At 39.4% G+C, this 20,904-nt stretch overlaps 2 protein-coding genes across 4 annotated transcripts; both read right to left on the bottom strand.

Annotated features, from left to right (window-relative positions):
* Positions 1–2,983: 2,983 nt before the first annotated feature.
* On the bottom strand, positions 2,984–5,720 carry LOC145320096 (uncharacterized). Its single transcript, XM_080162537.1, has 2 exons — positions 3,524–5,720; positions 2,984–3,290 (listed from the first exon to the last, which is right to left on the bottom strand). The coding sequence occupies exon 1, from the start codon at positions 5,718–5,720 to the stop codon at positions 4,383–4,385; it is 1,338 nt and encodes a 445-aa protein (XP_080018663.1). The 3' UTR covers positions 2,984–3,290; positions 3,524–4,382.
* Positions 5,721–9,274: 3,554 nt separating this feature from the next.
* Positions 9,275–15,402, bottom strand: LOC145319263 (uncharacterized). Of its 3 annotated transcripts, none has more exons than XM_080161277.1 (7): positions 15,188–15,402; positions 14,697–14,728; positions 14,173–14,268; positions 13,418–13,478; positions 12,305–12,420; positions 11,691–11,758; positions 9,275–11,152 (listed from the first exon to the last, which is right to left on the bottom strand). In XM_080161277.1, the coding sequence occupies exons 2-7, from the start codon at positions 14,700–14,702 to the stop codon at positions 10,987–10,989; spliced, it is 513 nt and encodes a 170-aa protein (XP_080017403.1). In that variant the 5' UTR covers positions 14,703–14,728; positions 15,188–15,402; the 3' UTR covers positions 9,275–10,986. The 3 variants fall into 3 exon arrangements, with proteins under 3 accessions (XP_080017403.1, XP_080017404.1, XP_080017402.1); XM_080161278.1 differs by having other exon boundaries at positions 14,688–14,728; positions 15,188–15,310; XM_080161276.1 differs by lacking the exon at positions 15,188–15,402 and having other exon boundaries at positions 14,173–14,291; positions 14,697–14,715.
* Positions 15,403–20,904: the final 5,502 nt, after the last annotated feature.

Genomic DNA, 20,904 nt, shown 5'->3' with positions numbered 1-20,904 from the left:
TATCTTTGGTGTTTATGGTCCGATTTTCAAAATTTTTTCAGTTAAAGATATCAAAATTAAATTTCCCGTCATTTGATGAAAACAACAATGACGGTCAGACTGCCTTTTTGCAGGTTTTTGGCTATTTTTATATTTTTCACATTTTTCTCCATATCTTTGGTGTTTATGGTCCGATTTTCGAAATTTTTTCAGTTAAAGATATCAAAATTAAATTTCCTGTCATTTGAAGAAAACAACAATGACTGTCAGACTGCCTTTTTGCAGGTTTTTGGCTATTTTTGTATTTATCACATTTTTACCCACATCTTTGGTGTTTATAGTCCAATTTTCAAAAAATTTTCAGTTAAAGATATTAACATTAAATTTCTGGTGTTTTAAGAAAAGAAACAATGGCGGCCAAACTGCCTTTTAGCAGGTTTTTGGCTATTTTTATATGTTTGACATATTTCCCCATATCTTTTTTAAATTTTAAAACTTTTTTGCATTAACAGTTTCAAATTTTTTTCCCCCATTGTTATGTGCATCTAGTATGTAATTTACTTTAACCGTCTTCATCATACAAAATAAAACAAGGTTTCGTGTTTATTTTCTCCAATAAATCTATTTTGGTTTTAATAAATACACTTTAAATCTACTTCTACGTATTCCAATCCACAATTTTTTGTGCTTCGCTACTTATGGATGTTGTCATCCTTGTTTTAGTTAAGTTCCTTTGGGGACTTTTAGTTTTGATTCAAAAAGTGTCACTTTCGGCCACCACCCCTTTCATAATATGTTTTTAATAGACAAAGCTTTTCTACATTTAGGGCCTTTATTTCCGCCCGTAACGAATACCTTTCATCGTTAATTTAGGAATGTTAAAATTGTCATAAGAATTTAAAACTTTGCATTTATAATGTATAATTCATGTAACAGTTAAGTATTAAACAGCGTAGAAACTTTATAATTGTTTCCAGAATGTCCATTTAAACATTTTTCAAAACTTTGTGATATTATTTGGGAGAAGATACTCTATAATCAAGTCTTCAAAATTAAGTATGTCCATAATCATATTAACCATTCTGTATTGGAGTGATTTAGTGACATACAATTTTTATTTTGATTATTAAAAGCTCTGTACACCTCTGTACTTGCAAATATTCGTTTGTATGTCAGTCTAATTCATTGGTCTTCGCTTCTATGAGATGTTGTAATCCTTGTTTATAATTTTAGCTTTTTGTTGTTGCACTACTTATAGGAGCTTATGTTAATATTCTTTCTCGTATTCATTCGAATCCGGTGGATAGGAACCGGTTCTCATCCATACGAAAAAACTATGTCTAGCATCGTATTATATCCAGCTTTCTACGAATATAGAAATGTACAATCATAAGATTAAAACCAGTTTTGTTTAGCCCCTACCTTCGGCACCTCGGGGCTAAAAAAATAGTTTTAATCTTATAATTGTACATTCTATATCCGCGGAAAGCGGTTTATAATACGATGAAAGAAATAACTATTCCAGTAAGGCTTCTAAACCGATTAATAACTGCTGGAATAGGACCAGTTCTAAGCCATACCGAAAAATCATGTAGCGTATCATATCCAGTTTTCTACGTATATAATAATGTACAATCATAATATCAAAACCAGTTTTGTTAGCACGTCTCTCCGGTATCTCGGGGCTAACAAAACTAGTTTAAGTCTTATAATTGTACATTTTTATGAAAGCTGTTTACAATACGATGCGATGCATAAATATCAGCTTATACCAATAACGAAATTAATTCGGAAAAAAAATCACGAAACATATTCGTTTTTTCAGCTGTCGTTGGGGGAGGGAGGGGGGGGGGGGCAACACATCGTAAAATTGAAGACCTCTCCATTTGCCCCCCAAATATTATTTTATATTTATTTGTTATACCTTATTCCTGCATAACTATACATGTATTTATATTTCCTTCTGATATTTTTGCAGACCTAAGATCATAGTTCATTTAGCATAGTGACGCACATAATAAATCATAAATATACTTTCACATTTAGGTAAAAAATTGTTAAGCAATATTCCGTTTTTACAATTACCAATATAACAGCAGCTTATTTATTGGCAGATTGGCTGCTTATTATATTTATCGCATCGTATTATAAACACTTTTCCGCAGATATGAAAATGTACAGTAATAAGATTAAAAACAGTTTGTCAGCCCAGAGATGGCGAAGGCACGGGCTAACAAAACTGGTTTTAATATAATGATTATATTAAATTTTTATACTCATAGAAAACTGGATATAATACGATGCAATACATGATTTTTCAGTGTGGCTGAGAACTGGTTCTTATCTACCGGATATTAGTATGTTTTGATACCAGGTCGCAAGGGGCTGTATTTAGCTATGAATAATGCATTTACTAAATATTTCTCAACATCATCAATATCAATAACATATCAAAAGCAACTGTAACAAGGATGACAACATCCATAAAAGCGAAGCTCTGAAATTGTAGGACTAACGGACATTAACACTTGTATAGTGTAAGAATACTGAATAACCATAATATTAATATTGTACAAGAGTCGAAGCTAAATTGTAAGTAAATTTGTTGAAAAACTGCTTGATACATTGTTTATGGACATATTTACATTTTTAGGACTTGATTATAGAGTTGCTTCGCTCAAAGTAAAAATCAGATCAATCGGATAACTAGAACATATACAAATTTGTTGTTAAAAAAATCAATATGTTTAAAATGGACGTACGGACACTCTGGTTGTGATTATAGAGTTGCTACGCTTACTAAATCGTACCTAACTACTACAGGAATCACCATGCAAAGTTTGAAATCGATAGGACAATTATAACATGCCTAAATTAACGAAAAGAGCTATCCGTAACGGACGAACGGACGGACCAACCCTAATTATAGAAAAGCTTCGCTTTTAAAAATGCGAAGAAAAGGGACTGTACCCAAATGGTTTTGTTGGAAGATACTTACACATTAAACAGTTAGATGAATTTATTTGTCCTTGTTTATAAAAAATAATACATTTAAAATATTCTAAAATTTTTTTTGTCATGGAAAGAAAATGAGGTAGCGGGTTTCGTCTTATTTTCACACTTTACAGTAGTTTTTCTCCTATTTCTAGCCCCTGCAGGGGGCCCTAACCCTTCGGGACAATCATTAACATTTATCTAACCTAACATAAAATAATCAACAGCTACTGTGAAGATACGACAAAACTCGCTACTTCGTTTTCTTTCCATGACCAAAAAAAAATCTTAACTTTTTTGTATGAATACTACCTAGTCTATAAATCAAAGTTTTCACAAAATTAGATTCATATTAAAATGAATATCTACAATTTCTGGCTTTCGTGAAAAAAAGATATATTTTTATCCGGTACAAAAAAATTATTGCATATGAAGGATGTATAGGTATACTATATATATAGATACACAAAACGGAAGAAAGTTTAAAGGATAAAATTTAAAGTTTAAATGGAAAAATAAAGTAAAGATTGATATAAACTAGGATGACAACATTCATAAAAAGCAAAGCTAAAAGATTCAGGACAACAAAGTGATTTATATATTACTACCGACTACGCCCTTAGTATATAGGGTCAGAGAGGGACTAGAAAATAGCTTTAAACCATCCAGAGCCTTAGATATGATAATAAAGTAGCCTAAAACCATTACAGCCCTTGTGAAGCTTTCCTAAAATAGAAAACCTAATCAGTTCAGTAGTTATTGAGATCTTAAGCTTAAGCCAAAATAAACTACTTTATATTGTGGTATCCGCCGAGGATAAAGGGCAGACACCGGAGTTCAATTAGATTACGGCAGTGTGACAGACGTGGACACCTTACTATAGAGAAGCTACGCTTCTCTAGCTTTCACTAGATAATGATCAACATCTATTTTCAGTTGTCACTTTATTGAAGGGTTAAGAGATACTGCAGTTATATACAACAAACAATAATTACATGGATAGGAATAAATAATCATAACATAAAAGCATAAATAATACATATACAATGGTCAGTTTGGGCAATAATGCTTCCCCCATCCCTGGAAAGGGTGGGGGAGAATTAAGAATACAGTTAACCATAATAAACATGACAGATTCAAATCATTAATTCTAAGCGTAGGGAGGGGGTCACTAGACCCCTTCCCCAGGACTCGGGGGAGGGCCATTGACCCTACACCGAACCCCAGATCAGGGGTGCCATAGACATGGCTCACGGTTGCCGAATACCACAACTCTCCCCTCGGAAGGCTGGGAGGTGGTTTCCCTACCAGACTTCCGACAGTGGTTGAGGCCTTCGGCCCGCTCCTTAAGGCTAAAATATATATACAAACGATAATGATTCAATGGAATCCTAGTGGTGAGTATCTTCTTAGGGTTGATGGGCTCCCAATGTGGGATAAAAGGCAGAGGCTGACTTGGGTTGGATACGTTGGTCAGCGCCGGCAGGTATCAGGTTTGCTGGTGGCACAGTTGTTGCTGGAACGGTCAGCAGTGGGGCCTGCGGGTTGTTGTTGGCAGCGGCTGGGGCACTGGCTGCCAGGTTGATTGTCTGAGCAGCGGCCTGTCCTCCTGAGGGGCCGCGGGGTCTGCCAGAGGGCGGTCCTGGCCTACCTGGGCGGTCATGCCCGCTGTCAGTTGATTTCATAGACACCATTTCCTCGGCTGCTTCCCTGCCGATGGGAATGGCATCCCAGTCCACTGAAAAGTCCCGGGACTTGGCATGGTTGAGCCTGGCTCTAGCCAACGCCTTCCTATACAGAGCTGGATGGTACAGGAACACTTGTGATATCGCATTCAGGGCTGCCCGGACTCCTCCTTGTGCTGCTGCCAGAGAAATGATGGTTAGGTCCCCCAGCAGTTTGAGGATCAGCAACAGCAAGCACAGGATGGCGGCGCCATCTCCCCACTCGTGGATGGCTTGTCTAAATCCTGCCCAGACATCCAGGGCTGCCTCTCCTTCCTCCGCCAGTCGGTCAATGTTGTAGGACACTATCCCATGGTCTCCTGTGGCCGAACAGCTGCCTTGCTGAACGCAGGAGCCATAGGATAGGCCGGTCAGCATGGCACTCTTGTATGCTGGGAACGCCAGCAGTTGTTGCCAGTCATTCAACTCAGCCTGCGAATACAAACCACCTGAGATGAAGTTATCTAAGGGTTCTGTCAACAACTGCTTAGGCGTATCCAGCGGGGGTGGCCTCTTCTTGGGAGCAGGGGTTAACTCTATCCAGCCTTCCTCCGCGTGCACAGTCAGGGGGTAGGTGGAGGAACAGGGAATCTTGGTGGCGTGCTCACTGTATACCCGTGTCACAGCGTCTACAAACCCTGTGGGCTCCACTGGCACTTTGTCCCAACACTCCTTGTGTTCGCGGACAACATACTTGTGCCTTTGGCAGGTCAGCTGCAGCAGGATGTCTCCCCTCAGTACCGAGAACGTGCTCCCCTGGACACGCACCGGGTGGGCCGGATCTAGTTGCTGGAGCTTCCAGCAGTTGGCCGCTACTTCTTCTGCTGCAGTGCTTCTCATGCGCGTTTCCAGGGTAAATCCAATATAACCTGCATGGATCTGTGCTTGAAGGGGAACGTCAACATCCCTGGCCGACACTCTGGGCAGCGCAGCCGCGGCTGGGTCAGCTGCCACGAACAACGCTGGATGGTTGGTGGCATGGGCCTCGAAGTCGCAGTTCACAATTGAGGTGGGGTTGGTCATGTTGATGAAAAACTGGGCCTGATGGTCAACCAGATATGCATCCCTCACCAGGCTGGGCTGGAGGCTGCGGATCAGCCTCAAGGGGCAATCTCTTCCCAGGTGGTCCCACACGTAGGTTGCTTCCCCAGTGATACAGGACAGCTCAGAATGGGGACACTCGAGGGTCAGGTGGTCAGACTGGGACTCCACCCGTCCATCCTCCACCACATAGGTCTCCTCCTTGACCAGCAGCCGCCGCTCCTGGAGCACTAATTCATTGCGGTAGAGCTGGCCCTCAAAGTGGACGTCCTCCCCCTCGCAACCCACCCCCTCGGGGCTGTTGACGAGGGCGCCCACCATATCAATGGTGAAGAACAGGGGGTGGTTCAGCTGGAACGTCAGTGGCTGGGTCTTGCCTGGCAACGTGTATACTGGGTTCCTGGCCAGGTCTCGGCACGCTTCTGGGTCTATCTTGGTTGGCCTCATGAGGGTGGGGACCGAGGTCACCTTGAGGTGACCCCATACCCCACACCTGAATGTCCACTGGGACACGGTGAGCTGACAGCTGAACCCAGTGGTTTCCCTCACCTTGACTTGCTGCAGGACGTGGACGTCATGGCCCAGGGGCACCTCCTGGTGTAGGGGCTCCGTGTCACACATCTTTTCTTTATTGTAAGACGTGACATGGGTGGGGTTGGCACAGTCCCACCCCACCAGGACGTAGCTGGTTGTAGGCCACACGGCTGCCAGCAGGAGGCCCCACAGGACCATCCACCAATGGGAGAGGCTTCCAGGTAACCATCTTCCTCGTACACGCGGCTGGGGATCTCCGGCTCTGGTCACGGCTGCTTCTTGGGGCTGGACACGGCTGGGCTGCTCCTGGCTAGATACAAATTTCCATTGAGCGTTATCTGTATGCGGCCGAGGCACCCCGATACCCTCCCCAATGACAGACTGGCAAGCGACTGGCACTTGCCTGGGTGTCGGCTCCCCTAGCCCTAAGTGCTCCCTTCCCTGGTCCAAGGCATGCCCAGTGGCATGGGGCTGAAGTGCAGGTGGCACAGGCTCGCCCTTACTCAATGCCCTCCCCTGCCCTAGGAACTCAGGTGCATGTGGCACAGGCAAGTCCTTATTTTCCCAAATTTCAATCTCCCCAGCCTCGGGTGCAGGGGGCACAGGCAAGGCTGGGTGTTTACAATGTTTTGGATACAACACATTTAACAAATTCAACTTATCCTGATGGTGAGCCGCTGGGTTCCCTTGGCTGGTAGAGGGCTCTGGATGGCATGTAGCTGGACTCTCCCTGCAGGCTGGTGGCGCTGGCTGGCATGTAGCTGGGCTCTCCCTGCAGCCTGGTGGCGCTGGCTGGCTGGGGGTGACGGGTGTCACCCCTTCCTCTGGGACCGCTGGCTCGTTCCAGGACTCAGGTCTCTCGGTGGCGGCGACGGTTGTCGCCCCAGACATCAGGTTGGAGGCTGGCTCGTTCCAGGATCCAGGTATCTCGGTGGCGGCGACGGTTGTCGCCCCAGGCACAAGGTGGGAGGCGCTGGATAGCACCCCCCCATCATCCCAGGTGGCGACGCCGGGTGGCGTCCCATACATCGATGCAGAGGTGCTGGCTAGCACCTCCTGCCTCTCTCGTTCAGCGGCTGCCAGGGCCTCCCCATACACCGTCTCAGGGACGCTGGGCAGCGCCCCTCCACTCTTGCTGGGTAGGCTCAGTCGGGCAGGTTCCATCATGTTGAGGCTGAAAGGCTGGGGCCTCAGCACCTCTGGCTCGGCTATGTTGTTGGGCTGTACCAGCTCTGGCCCCAGATGGTTAAGACTGAAGCCTAGGCCAACCCGCCCAGTACGTTGATCCTAGCTGGGACAGTCCCGAACTGCGGCATCCCATCGGCTCGGTCCGCAGCTCTGGGGGCGGCTGCTTGCGGTGGTGGTGCTGGGGGCGCGCTCCCTTCCATATGGGCCACTCTGCTGGGCTTCCCTGGAGGGGCACCCTTGTCGGCGGTGCGCCTGCGGCTGGCTACCTGGGCCCAGTCAGCTCTACAGTCGGCCGCCGTGTGACCGTCATAGTGGCAACGCTCACACTTGGCAGAACGGTCACGGCGTGGCTGGGTGCGCCTCTCCTCTAGGCTAACTTCCACAGGCGTTGGACAGTCTCGAGCTCGGTGGCCTCTCCCCTGGCAGCGGTAGCAGCGGCCTGGAACCTTGTCATCTGGAGCGACCTTCCCCATCTGGTGGAGACCCGGAGCCAAGGAGCCAATCTCCATTGGCTCCGACTCGTCATATTGGGGCAACTGGATGCAGGCAGATCCAGTCAGCCCGTCGGTCGAGTCCACTAAGCACACACCTTCCTTCAGCTGCTTAGTAACCATGGTCACGGTGAACATGGCCTTGCGAGTGTACTCAGGTACACTCGCAATTTCATGGTTCATCATGAGGCGTTTTACATTGGCGTTACGAATTCCACGATTTAATTCGTCCACCAACAACTCAAGATCCTCATGGTTGTAGGCGTCCCTATACAAGGCGCACTTTGTTGATATGTACGCCTGTATAGGTTCTGTCGAGTGTTGCTTGTAATCCCTAAACGCTTGTTTAAGCGTTTGGGATTCAAAAGCAGGGCGAAATAGCAATTCACACTCGGTCTTGACCTGTTCGTAGGTCAAGGCTTGGCCTGCCTCGCCAAACAGATGGGACGCCATTTCCGCCGCTTGCCCTACCAATGACAGTAGTAGGGCGTTGCGGCGGTTGAGGGAATCATGAGGTGGCACGCGGTAAGCCGCCCATGACATCTCCAGTCGGCGGATATGTGCCGACCAGGACTGCTTGGGCGGCCCTCTAAACTCCGGCAGATTGCTCAGCATCAGCTTGCGGTACTCGGCTGGGGCCGGCTGAGGGTCATCCTGGAGCCATCCTGGGGCTTGGTCACCTCCTGGGACTTGATGCTGGTCCATTGGGTCAACGGTGAAACGGCGGGCACAAAGTTATACAGTACTACAATGAATGGGTTGTCACTTGAGGCTTCCTAGCCTAACAGCCAACACTGTTTGTATCACTAGGTTGGGGGTTTTAGTTGCAAAGATATAACTTAGCTGTACTTATCAATAGTTAGGTGTTGAGGTAGATAGATGTTGAGGGTCTGAACTGCTGTCAGGAACTGATTGGGTTTTCCCTTATCACACTAGAGCTAGGAGGAAAGAAACTTGCAATTCTTTATTTGCTAAAAATACCCCTGTGAAATGCTATGGAGTAGCTCCGCTCTGGTGTGAAAGTGTGTGTGTGTGTGTGCGTGAAATCTTCTGTCCTTGTAACGCGCGTTCGCGCCGTCAAATCCGCGCACACGGGGAAAACGCGCTCTCACCCCTCAGCTCGCTCTCTCATTGGTCCGCTTCGTCCGTTGGATTTATGATATTTTCCGCACTCTGTTGCGCTACCCGTGAATGGCGCTCTGTGTATCCGATCGCTAGCTCCACACTACAGACGGACTTAGTCTAGTGTGGGTAGGAAGGGGGGAAGCGCGTGAGGGGACGGGGGTAACTCCGTCCGTTCCCACTGTGAGGGAGGGGGGTAACTGTGTGCTGGTGTAATGGGGCCTTTGCTTCTTAATCTTAGGCTTATCTGTTATATCACCCTGATTGTATTTGCCTTCAATGGAGAGGGGCCCCTCCCCTTCCCTTGGAATAAGGGGTGTATTGTTTTTGTGCTGTGGGCTTGAGATTGTTTTGATTATATTACATCTAGCTTTTATTTTTGTCCTTATCACAATTGCATAACAGATTTGTTGACCAACTCTGTTCTATTTTTAGCTGTTATCACAATACACAGTAATCCAAGCCTGTTCTATTCTTAGATTTATCACAACACAACAATTTGTTTGCCAAGCTTTGCTCATAAATCTATTGTTTGGCCATCACACTAGGGTGGTAATCCCTGCAAATGTGATATAATATCTGTCTTCTAGATGGGTGGCTGCGTTGTAGCTTCTCAGGATACTCGGGGTTGACGTAGTTTTTCTCTGTTCTGGTGCACTACACCCGTATGTTAGCTCGCAGCTTGCAGCTATGTGGCATGTTTCAGCCTATCGGCGGCAGGGAATGTCCCGTCCTGCTAGCGCCACTGGTTCGGATCCTGCTATTTCTTGCAGTAAAGTTGGCCTATTTTCAGCCGTCTACACGTATTTGGCTTGTTTCAGCCGGTCCGCAGGCCTGTTTCAGCCCTTTTGGCGCTCAATTCTCCGTTAGATATCAGCGCTGCTCGCGGTTATTCGTCAGATTTCGCTGTTTCGCTTCCACAACTGCCGGATGCAGAGTTAAACTTTGCTGTCCAGGGTGGGTAATTCAGGTTGCTTGCGTCAGTTTTGCCAGATTCACTGCTGGGAGTACCTTAGCCTCAGATGCGCGTCTGCTCTACACTTGTGGTTCGCCGTAATCTCACACAGCTGTCACCAAAGTTGTGGTATCCGCCGAGGATAAAGGGCAGACACCGGAGTTCAATTAGATTACGGCAGTGTGACAGACGTGGACACCTTACTATAGAGAAGCTACGCTTCTCTAGCTTTCACTAGATAATGATCAACATCTATTTTCAGTTGTCACTTTATTGAAGGGTTAAGAGATACTGCAGTTATATACAACAAACAATAATTACATGGATAGGAATAAATAATCATAACATAAAAGCATAAATAATACATATACAATGGTCAGTTTGGGCAATAATGCTTCCCCCATCCCTGGAAAGGGTGGGGGAGAATTAAGAATACAGTTAACCATAATAAACATGACAGATTCAAATCATTAATTCTAAGCGTAGGGAGGGGGTCACTAGACCCCTTCCCCAGGACTCGGGGGAGGGCCATTGACCCTACACCGAACCCCAGATCAGGGGTGCCATAGACATGGCTCACGGTTGCCAAATACCACAATATAATAGGATTATACATGTATTCGAACGAATGAGGACTAGTATAGTTTGCAGTCCATTGTCATCTCCTTCCGTCTGTATCACACTGAACCTGGGATTTTAAGGGATAAGACAATGGCCCATAAAAAGATGAACATTCGCAATGATAACTCACAAAATTATCCCTTTTGTAGATTAAAAAATTAATGGTTGAAATGTAAGAACACTCAACTCAATGAATCAGCTAATCAAAATTCACTAAAGTCCCCAAAGATGTTACACCAACGAATAAGAAAACGTTATTATAATACTTTGGAGACTAGTGCGATGAACAGCCCATTGTCCTCTCCCTCCTTCACTACAATATACTGCTACAGTATTGTCATACAGATAGAGGTAAAATCAAATCCAGGGTAACTCTGATGAATGCTTTGATGCCAAGAAGGAATATTTTTGCTATGATAAGCAGGAATCTTGCCATGAAAGTTGCATGTGAGCCAAATCCTCTCTGTGCACTCTCTGCAAATTCATTGATTATAGCATTTAACCTAAATATAAAGAGTTGGTAAAATTCAGAATGCAAAGATTTATTAGATTAATTATGCATAATGAAGTAGTAGAAAGTAAGTCTAACCTTGGGAAATACTTGGTAGGTCTATTTCCCTAACTCGAACAAAAAGTTTGAAAATTAACTGGCAGCTCAGCCGTTTAGCCATTTTTTGGGCAAATATATCATTAATTACGTAGGAATCAACCTTTGATACATATTTTTGCTTTAATTTTTTCTGACCGGCTAAAAACAGCTGGGAGTGACCAAGAATATGATGTGCAGATAGGGCTTGTGACGAATATGCCCTGAAAATAACCAAGAAAATGGCTTAACGGCTGAGCTGCCAGTTTCTTATCAAACTTTTTGTTTGAGTTAGGGAAATGTCGACCTACCAAGTATTACCCACAGTAACTTTCATAACGAAATTCGGATTGTAAGTGCCAATAGCAAACTGATTACGAGATGGTTGCATTAAAAGCCCCCCCCCCCCCTCCCCCATATGGTCAGCACGATGGTCTGTAATGCATAATTTTTACCTTTCAGCTTCGTTTTCATAATCTGCTGTTGCTACGTTATACATTCTTCTGCTTTCAATATATGGCTTCTAAAAGAAATTAATTAATCTTTTTGAGAACAAGTATACTCGGGATGTTGATATGGAAAAACTGTAAGTTTACCTTGTGGAGAACCCCCCCCCCCCTTCGGTACGACAAACGCACATTAACACTTAATAATGCTCAAGGGCACAATAATACATTTCTAGGGCTTGATTACAGAGATGCTTCGCTTATAATATTATACTTTGTTGTCCTAGGAATCAGTATTTCAAAAATTTGTTGAATAGAATAATTAGATAAATCAAAGTATTTGAAACAATCATGTTTAAATGGACGTACGGGACATTCTGATTATAGAGTTGCTAGTCTTTCTAAAACGTTCCTAACTGTAACAGGAATCATCACCCATTTGAAAACGATAGCCGATTTCTTACATGTCTTAATTACGATGAGAGATATTCGTTACGGACGGACGGACCTTAATTATAGAAAAGCTCCATTTAAAAAACAAACGCTTAAAGCCGAGAGATCGACTTTACCAACAAGGATACAATTAAGAATAACAATGCTGAAAAAACTAAATGTATTTTTACCTGTAGTCCTACCAAAATCTTTGCGCAGAAATGGTTATAAAGTTGTACAAATCCACAGGTGAAAACATCAGACAATTGAATTCCTTCCAACTCATAACCAAAAGCTTTACATTTGCCTAAAAGAGGAGTATGCACGTACTAGAGCAAGTGATTTTTAGCATCTTCTAGCAGTGATTTTGAGTATTTGCGAATATACTAGGTTTATGCTTAACATAGTTGTATGAACTAGAAAATTAGTTTCACCAAGGTTTTGTAGGAAAAAAGATTGAAATGTTATCAACTCTTTTGATAAATATACTTTTTTCATATAAAAAGTATATTTTAGTGCAAAGCATTTGGAGATTTATACTATTAACTAATTAGGTATACATTAATTTTTTTTATGGTAGACTATCAGTTCATTCATTTAGCCCTATAAAACAGAAACCGTGTATATCAACCAAAAAATGCTTTTCATTACATTGCTTGCTCTAGTTCGTACATAGTTTTTTGTCTTAAAAAATGTGGAAAAGTCAATATTTTCGACACAGAAAATTATTTATAAAATGGCATATATTTGCAATATTCTAAATGTATGCGCTGAAATGTGAAGTTGACGACCAAAATTGTTATAAATCTTCTTAGGACATATAAGAAGCTTAACTTTCCAGGAGAACCATATCAGTCCAGCGTATAGCGAGATCCTTTTAGGTCAGGGGTGGCTATTCTAACAATCAATTCTACAAAAAATCACGAAACCTTTGAAAGTTAGATGGGGGTATATCTTGTTTGTTCATGTAACTGAAGAGGGGTGGGTAAGAAGGGGGAGGAAAAGGGGAAGGGGGTTGTGGAGAAATTTTCCTTCAGAATTGTTTGTCAGAATTTTTCCCCTGCTTTTTGGTAATAAAAGACACAGAAATCATTTTACTTTTACATCAGGAATAACAATTTTTATGTATTGGTATTCCATTTGAGCTGTTTATTTTTTAAATCTGATTATAATAGTGCTTTAAGTTAAAGATATAATAAAACAATGCCTAAGTATATTTCTCACATTTTTCAAGATTTTCAACTTTAATACAGACAGGAGTGATAGACGCGAATCTTTCTAGATGTTTTGTGTGATAATATTACCTTCGCCTATAAATCTATTTATTTGCTCATTTTGTTCTTGTCTTGTTTCTTCTAGGAATTCCTATAAACAAAATATTTAATTATTATTATCCAGGGATTTAAAGGGTTAAAACGATGACCGATAAATTGATATACATCCCCAATAACGATTCACAAAATTAGTCATTGTGTAATTTACAATAAGTGGTTGAAATGGATGGACACTCAACTTAATCATTCAACTAATCAAAATTCATTTAAGGTCCTTTAAGTTCGCAAGCCAACGAATAAGAAACGTTATTATAAGACTCTGGTACCCTCCCTCCATAATTGTTACATGATTAACTAAGTTAATAATGTGGGAGAAATGACCTTTCATCAAAAAAAATATTTATATATTTCAAGTTCATCTAGAAAAATTTGACAAGGTTGTCAATTTAAAGTTTTGGACCATGGAAAGAAAACGGATTAGCAAGTTTCGTCGTTTTTTCACAGTAGTTTTTGATAGGCTATTTTAGGTTCGGTTAAGTAAATGTTAATAATTGCCCGACATGGTTAGAGCTAGAAATAGGAGAAAAAACTGTGAAAATACGACGAAGCCAGATACTTTTCACGATCCAAAGTTTTTAACGTTGGCACAAAGAAAAAAAAAGTTGAAGCATTTTTTTGGAATGGTTTTGGGGTGGGAGGATAGGGGGTGGGGGCATCACAACCGCTACTTAACAGCTAAAACTTTCGGATGTAATCGTCCTTTAATCTTTTTCATTCATACTTACCATAAACGCGATTTTGAAGGAATCAGATAGTGGGAAAGAAGAAAAAATAGTTATGCATAGCAGAAGAACTGACCCAAATCCTCTTGATTTCACCATCTTCATTTAATGCATATAAAATACGTGGATATTGTGACAGATTCTCGCATACCCTGATAAAATGTTTCTCCCAGCTGGCTAATATAACGATACCCAAATCTTATTCCTGCCCAAATCTCCATCTCCCTATCAAGGACGTCCAAGGTAATCACCCCATTACCCCCCCCCCCTCCCCCCAAATGAATTTGGAGGTGTCCCCAAAATTTTAGATTTTTAATTTTTATCCCCCCCCCAAAAAAAAAAAACTTGGATGTCTCTATGATATAAAGACCCCCCCCCAAACCAAAAAAGCTTGGACGCCCTGCTCCTTATACTTTACCCCATCCACTCCCCTCACTATGGAAGAATGTATTGACCAATAAATAAAGACTATAATAGCCATCTAAAATGTTGACAAAAAATTATATCACAATATCCACGTGTATTACATCCATTAGTTTCTTAACAACATTATTAGTCCCTGAAACATTAGTAAATACAATTATAAATTATGTTTTAAACCTAAAATAAGTATTCGTGCCATTGTTTAATAAAACAATGTTATCCTAAGAATTATTAATCCAAAAATCAGATAATTATCATAAATCATCAACCTCAGAGTGAAAAAAAAACTTTTAAATGGACGTACGGATTGCCTGGTATAACGCCGAGATACAAACCTATCACCTCCCCGAAGATAGGCGAATGCACTACATGTTGAGCCACGATCGCGAAAACATTGCACTTTGATGTTGCAGGGATTATCATGCAAATTAAAATCGATAGAACAATTCTAACATAATTAAATTAACGATAAGAGCAATCCGTTACTTAATTTTAAAAAAAATTCGCTTTTAACAGACTCTTATCATATAAAAGTTTCGCTTTTATATATATGATTATAAGAAATAATTATAACACAAGAAATAAACTAAATTACCTCACTAAATCTAATTTCTATTGAATGGACCGACCACAATTGTAGATACGCATGGCTTTTTTAAGAATAAATATATTTAATTAGAATATTAACTTTGAAATCACAACATTTAATTTTACTGCAGACCATCTATTTGATTATTTATTTTTGTTAAGTTTGGTATGGCATAACGGAAGAGTAGCCAACATTTCTTTTACAATTCTCTGCGATGTACTGCTAGTACAAAAAGTTGGGAATCGTTTAAATTAGGCCCTGGATTTGCACTTTTAAGAAAACGTATATCTCCTTTATACCTCCCTTTCCCGAAAACTTGAATAATCTATAATAATAATGATTTTTTAAGGACCAAAAGCGATCTATATTTTTTTTCAGTTTTATACATAATTATTCATGTGTACTTTCCTAAAATAGCATTCTATTTACAAATGAGTTGTCATCTTAAAAGCACTATATTATATATGATCTAATAATATTTTAAATATATTTGTAGTTAAACTACAGGAAGTTAGGTTAAACGCAATGGGGAAAAAGGAATTTTCTCGGCTGCTATTGAAGACGGATAGCTGAAATCTTCAGTTAATATTTGAATGACATATGCACATCTAATCTTTACTTTGTTTTGCCCCTTTTCTGCCGTCCAAGCTTTAAAAGACATATTCTTATTTCTTTTTAAATCATGGTTTTCTTTGAATTTTTCTTTCTTTTCTTGCATATAACAACTGAAAATCTACTTTATAAATAACTTTGTCTGATTTAAAACTGATAGATGCAAACAAAAATTATATAAAGTCATAAGCCCATTCCCTCTTTTTCGTGAAATTTGCAATTGAAATAAATTTGGATTGTTTGTGTAATGTACACTAGAAAATACTATAAATACGAACAAGGATAAATATAATCATAGAATAGGTATTTCTCGCATCGTATTGTAAACAGCTTTTCGCGGTTATAGAATGTACAGTTATAAGATTAAAACCAGTTTTTTTAGCCCCGAGGTGCCGAAGGCATGGGCTAAAAAACTAGTTTTAATCTTATGATTGTACATTTTTATATTCGTAGAAAGCTGGTTATAATACGATGCTAGACATAGTTTTTTCGTATGGATGAGAACCGGTTCTTATCCACCGGATTCGAAGGAATACGAAAAAATATTATAAATAGTTAAGGATGTTAAGGACACATCCATACATTTTAATTTAATTTAATTTTGTTATTTGATAGAATGTTGGAAATTTCATTTTATTTTTCATAAATGCCTTGAAACTCTAATCAAACAACATTTCCTGCCCTTTTTATAAGTGTAACTTGTATCTAAACAGGAGACAATTAAGTTTGATAAATTATACTAAAAGGTTTTCACACTCTTTAAAAAACCTATTAACTTTGTCCTTAGGCTCTGGTGCCGCGTTTCTTAATCTACATAAAAAATAGTCAAGAACCATTACAGAAGAAACTGAGCAGTCAATCAGAAAACGTAATCATAAACCAAAGACAGACAGACAGACAGACGGGTAGGACATCAATCTTTCCACTTTAGTATGCTACGCAATAAAAATATTTGCTATGCACAAGGAAATTCTATTTTAGTGTTGTTTCTTACCCCCAGGCTTTATATTTTCTCTATTTTTAGAATAATTACATTGTTTTTCTCTTTCTTAGTTTACATTATCAGGGATCTAAAGGGATAAGACAAGGGACAATAAATTTATTTACATTTCCAATGATCTAGAGGGATATGACAATGACCGAAAAATTTATTTACATTCCCAATGATGATAAACAAAATTACCCCTTCTGTAGATTACAATTAGTTGTTGAAATTTTTGGACACCCAACTTAATTAACCAACCAATTGAAATTAAAGAAATTCCCCAAAGCTCATAAGCCATCAAATAAAAGAACATTAGAAACTAGTACTAGTGTAATAAACAGCCAAATGTCCCCTCCCTCCCTGTCACAATTATCTATATAAGTAGCGAAGCTGAAAGAATTCATAGAAGATTAGTAAACTTTAATATAGATGTTATTTACATCCTATATATCCTACTAGCGGATACGCCCCTAGAAGCCTCTAGGGGCACATGAGGCGGAGAGAGTCAAATTTAATAACTCAATTTCTTATTTAGATTTTAGGGGGCTCTCCCTCATTTTTAATTTTAGTTTTAAAAATTCAAAAAAAAAATTTTTCGGGAGGGGGGGTATTTTTCATATTTTGGGGGGTTGGGGGTGTCCCAACCCCCAAGAAAACAGTTATAAACCTTCCCGGGACCTATGAGAAGCTACCCTTTTAAGGAGAACCCGATCGGTTCAGCGGTTAGCGAGATCCTTCGGTACAACAAACACACAGACACACAGACAGACACACAAACATCCTGTTACTTTAGTATAAGGATATATATTCTCAGGGACCTTAAGAGATAAGACTGAGAACTATGAATTTATGTACATCCACAATAATGATGACTAAACCTTCTGTGTCTTAAAATTATTTGTTGTATAGTTTAGACCAACCAATTAAAATGTAATCAAATTACCCAAAGTTTTTATTAGCTAAACAACGTGATTATCAAACTTTGGTACATTTATAATTAAAAGTCCAATGTCCCCTCTCTCCCTAGATAAGTTAAAAGAAGTTATGCAACAAATAGACAGATTGTTAAACTTAAAAAGTTTGTTAGATGATGTTATAGCTGTGCGCTACATAATTGCACCTGTACTTGTTTTAAGTCATGACAATAATAGCTGGGTGCTACCAATCCTTATAGTAAAGTAACAGGTTGTCTTTCTGTTTGTAACAAAGGATCTCACTAACTACTGAACCGATATAGTTCTCCTTTATATGGTAGATTTTCATAGGTCCTGGGAAGGTTTATAACTATTATGGGTGAGGATACCACCACCCTCCCAAGAAGAATCCCTCATTTTTTTAAAAATTTTCTTTTAATAATAAAATAAAATAACGGGGATAGTCGCCACTCCCCCTTCCCCCCCCCCCCAGCTCAGCCGCTAGGATCGAAATTTAACTCCAAAGTTTTGTTACATACAATTTAAATTATGAAAGCTTTGAATTTTTACAGACGATAAGTTTTAATTTACCTTTTTTATGACTAAACATTTTTGCAAAAAAGTAGAAAACAGTACACAATATAGGATTGCTGATGCTTATAACTAAAAAGTGTGTATTTTTTATTAGATTAGATTAGATATCATTCAAAATGTTCGTCTTAAACACTTTGAGGAACCTAGTAACAGTGTCTAACTTTTTATCTTGGTGACGTAACAAAAATCCATCTCTTTTTTAGGGGTTTCCTTTCCTACCTCCCCTCTCATCCTTCGATTTTTGTTACGTCACAAAGATAAAAAGTTAGACACTATTACTAGGTTCCACTTTGAGAAAAGATTTATTTCTCTTGGCTTCAAAATGAGATAGACAGCTGATTTTTTAAAGATTCCTTATTGCAATGAGCATAAAGAATATAACTAGAAAATAAGTTTATTATTGGACACTACTTAGAAACTAAATTTATTTTATTTTGAGGTGAATGAAGGGTAATAGTGTTTTGAACATGAATGACAACATCCAGAAGCAGTGAAGCTTATACAGTTAAAACAAATATATCTAGCAGCGCAATTGACAGACAAACGGATAAAGTAAGTTTTTATTAGATGGAAGTAGAACATTCACATCAAAATTTACCTAGCTCTCATAAAGGACATGTAAAACAGATTTTCTTGAATACATTTGATTTCCTCCAGAGCATTACAGATAGTCCAATAAACTAAAAAAGCTGAAGACTAATTGCTCATTCGCAAATATTTTTTTTAAAAATCAGACGTCTAACTGTGATAACAGCCAAGTAAATCACAATACAGTATAGATTTCTTGGCGTTCTTAAGTAAGGGTAGTTTTCTTCACACAAAATTACAGCCGTCTATTTCAAATATCAACTGAGAATATCACATTTCCCACATATCGTTTTGGACTGGCAAATTGAGGAACAGACAAAGTGATCTATGAGTACTGAGTAGCTTCGCTACAAAAAAAAATAAATAGGCCTAAAAACTTCATTTCTATTTTTAGAAGAGTATGAAGGGGATATAATTTTCAGGGATTGGTGGATAATACAATAAAATGTATTTATTGATTTTTATTAAACTTTAATGTGTTTATTTCTTGCTTTGGTAGCGTATATTTAGGAGGAAAAAAAGGGATGTAAATCAATATAATTCTCTACCTTTTTGCAAATATTTGTTTGATAAAATGTTTAGAAAATGTGTGAAGACGTGTAATCTAGACTTCTACCAATGAGGCTTGAAAAGGTGTTTCAACCTTACAACAAGAGTATTTATTTCATTTATAGCACAGATAAAAAATATTGTATGTAGCAGAGCTACTCTTTAACCGGGTAATGTCTGTACGTCCGAATTTATGTACTTGGTTCTTTATCATCTTTAAATATTAATATTGCTACGCTTCTTATGATTATAATTGTCTAATTGTGTTTATAAAAAAATAAATTATACATACCATAGGAACACATTTTAATAAATATGTTTGTGTCATATATAATCAAAGGTAGGTAACCTCACGGAGGCGAGCAGACGTCTTCATGTGTTTCCTGTGAAGATTGATTTTTTTTCAATCTTACCCTTACAGTCAGCTTATTGCAAACATGGGTTGAAAATGTATGGGTACCCAAACCAATTCGTGTGTTGTGAACATTTACCATCAAACAAAAAAAATCTCCAATATACAACAAAAACAGTGAAGCCACCTTTTTTTGGCCTGCAAAAAAAAAATTCCTTCAAACAAAGCTTGTTTGTAAGATGATATTATCATCCCCCTGCCTCCTTTCATCCCCAAGATACAAGGTTACCCAAGCTAACCGCTGCGCTGTACAACACCCCAAACATTCACAATGGGAATTTCTAGGAACTAAACAAATTAGGCTGAGGATACAGATTTGTTGGATGCTACTCATTATTTATCCTCTGGCTACTACTCAGGCTATTGGTGTCTGCCATTAATTAAAATGAGTAAAAGGCATCCTTTATTGGATGTATTGCGTCGGGCTGCAGACGACATGTTATCATTTCTGGCATCTTCAATTTAAATTTTCCGCCAAAATAGTATGACAGATGAAAACAGCATTGTACAAACTGTAAATAGAAACAATAGCAAAGCAATGGTTTATACATCTTCAATCAATGTTTCAATTTAGTGACAATTTATCTAAGATATTGAGTAGAAACTGTAACAAACTGCAAAGTATAGAGATATCTGTGTATCTAATTATTATCAATCTATGTAACACTCCTAACAGTTGAATATTATTGATGTTTTATCATTATTGTTGTGTTTATATTATTCACCTGTTTCTAACTATTTGCATTATATGTGCTATCATGTTTTTAACTATATTATAACATTGTGTCCACAGTTTTGTCCACTGTGAGTATCTATATATAGACAATGAGAACGTTATTAATTGACATATATCATTAACTTTTAACACGTATGTATGTATAACTTCTCGGCGTTACTAACCCCTTAGCTATTTAATATTTGGTGTTGTATTAAATAGCTAATAATTATTGCACAGTAATTTTATGTTTATGTAGAATGTTTATGATTTTTATTTTAATATGTATGATATTTTTTCCAAAAGTTGAAATATATCATTTTAAAACAACAACCTCACATATTTTGGGCCAGG

Source organism: Acartia tonsa, chromosome 5 (genome assembly GCF_053477335.1).
Source record: "Acartia tonsa isolate MP-2025a chromosome 5, ASM5347733v1, whole genome shotgun sequence".
Lineage (NCBI taxonomy): Eukaryota > Metazoa > Arthropoda > Copepoda > Calanoida > Acartiidae > Acartia > Acartia tonsa.
This window is presented reverse-complemented; position numbering and strand designations above follow the sequence as displayed.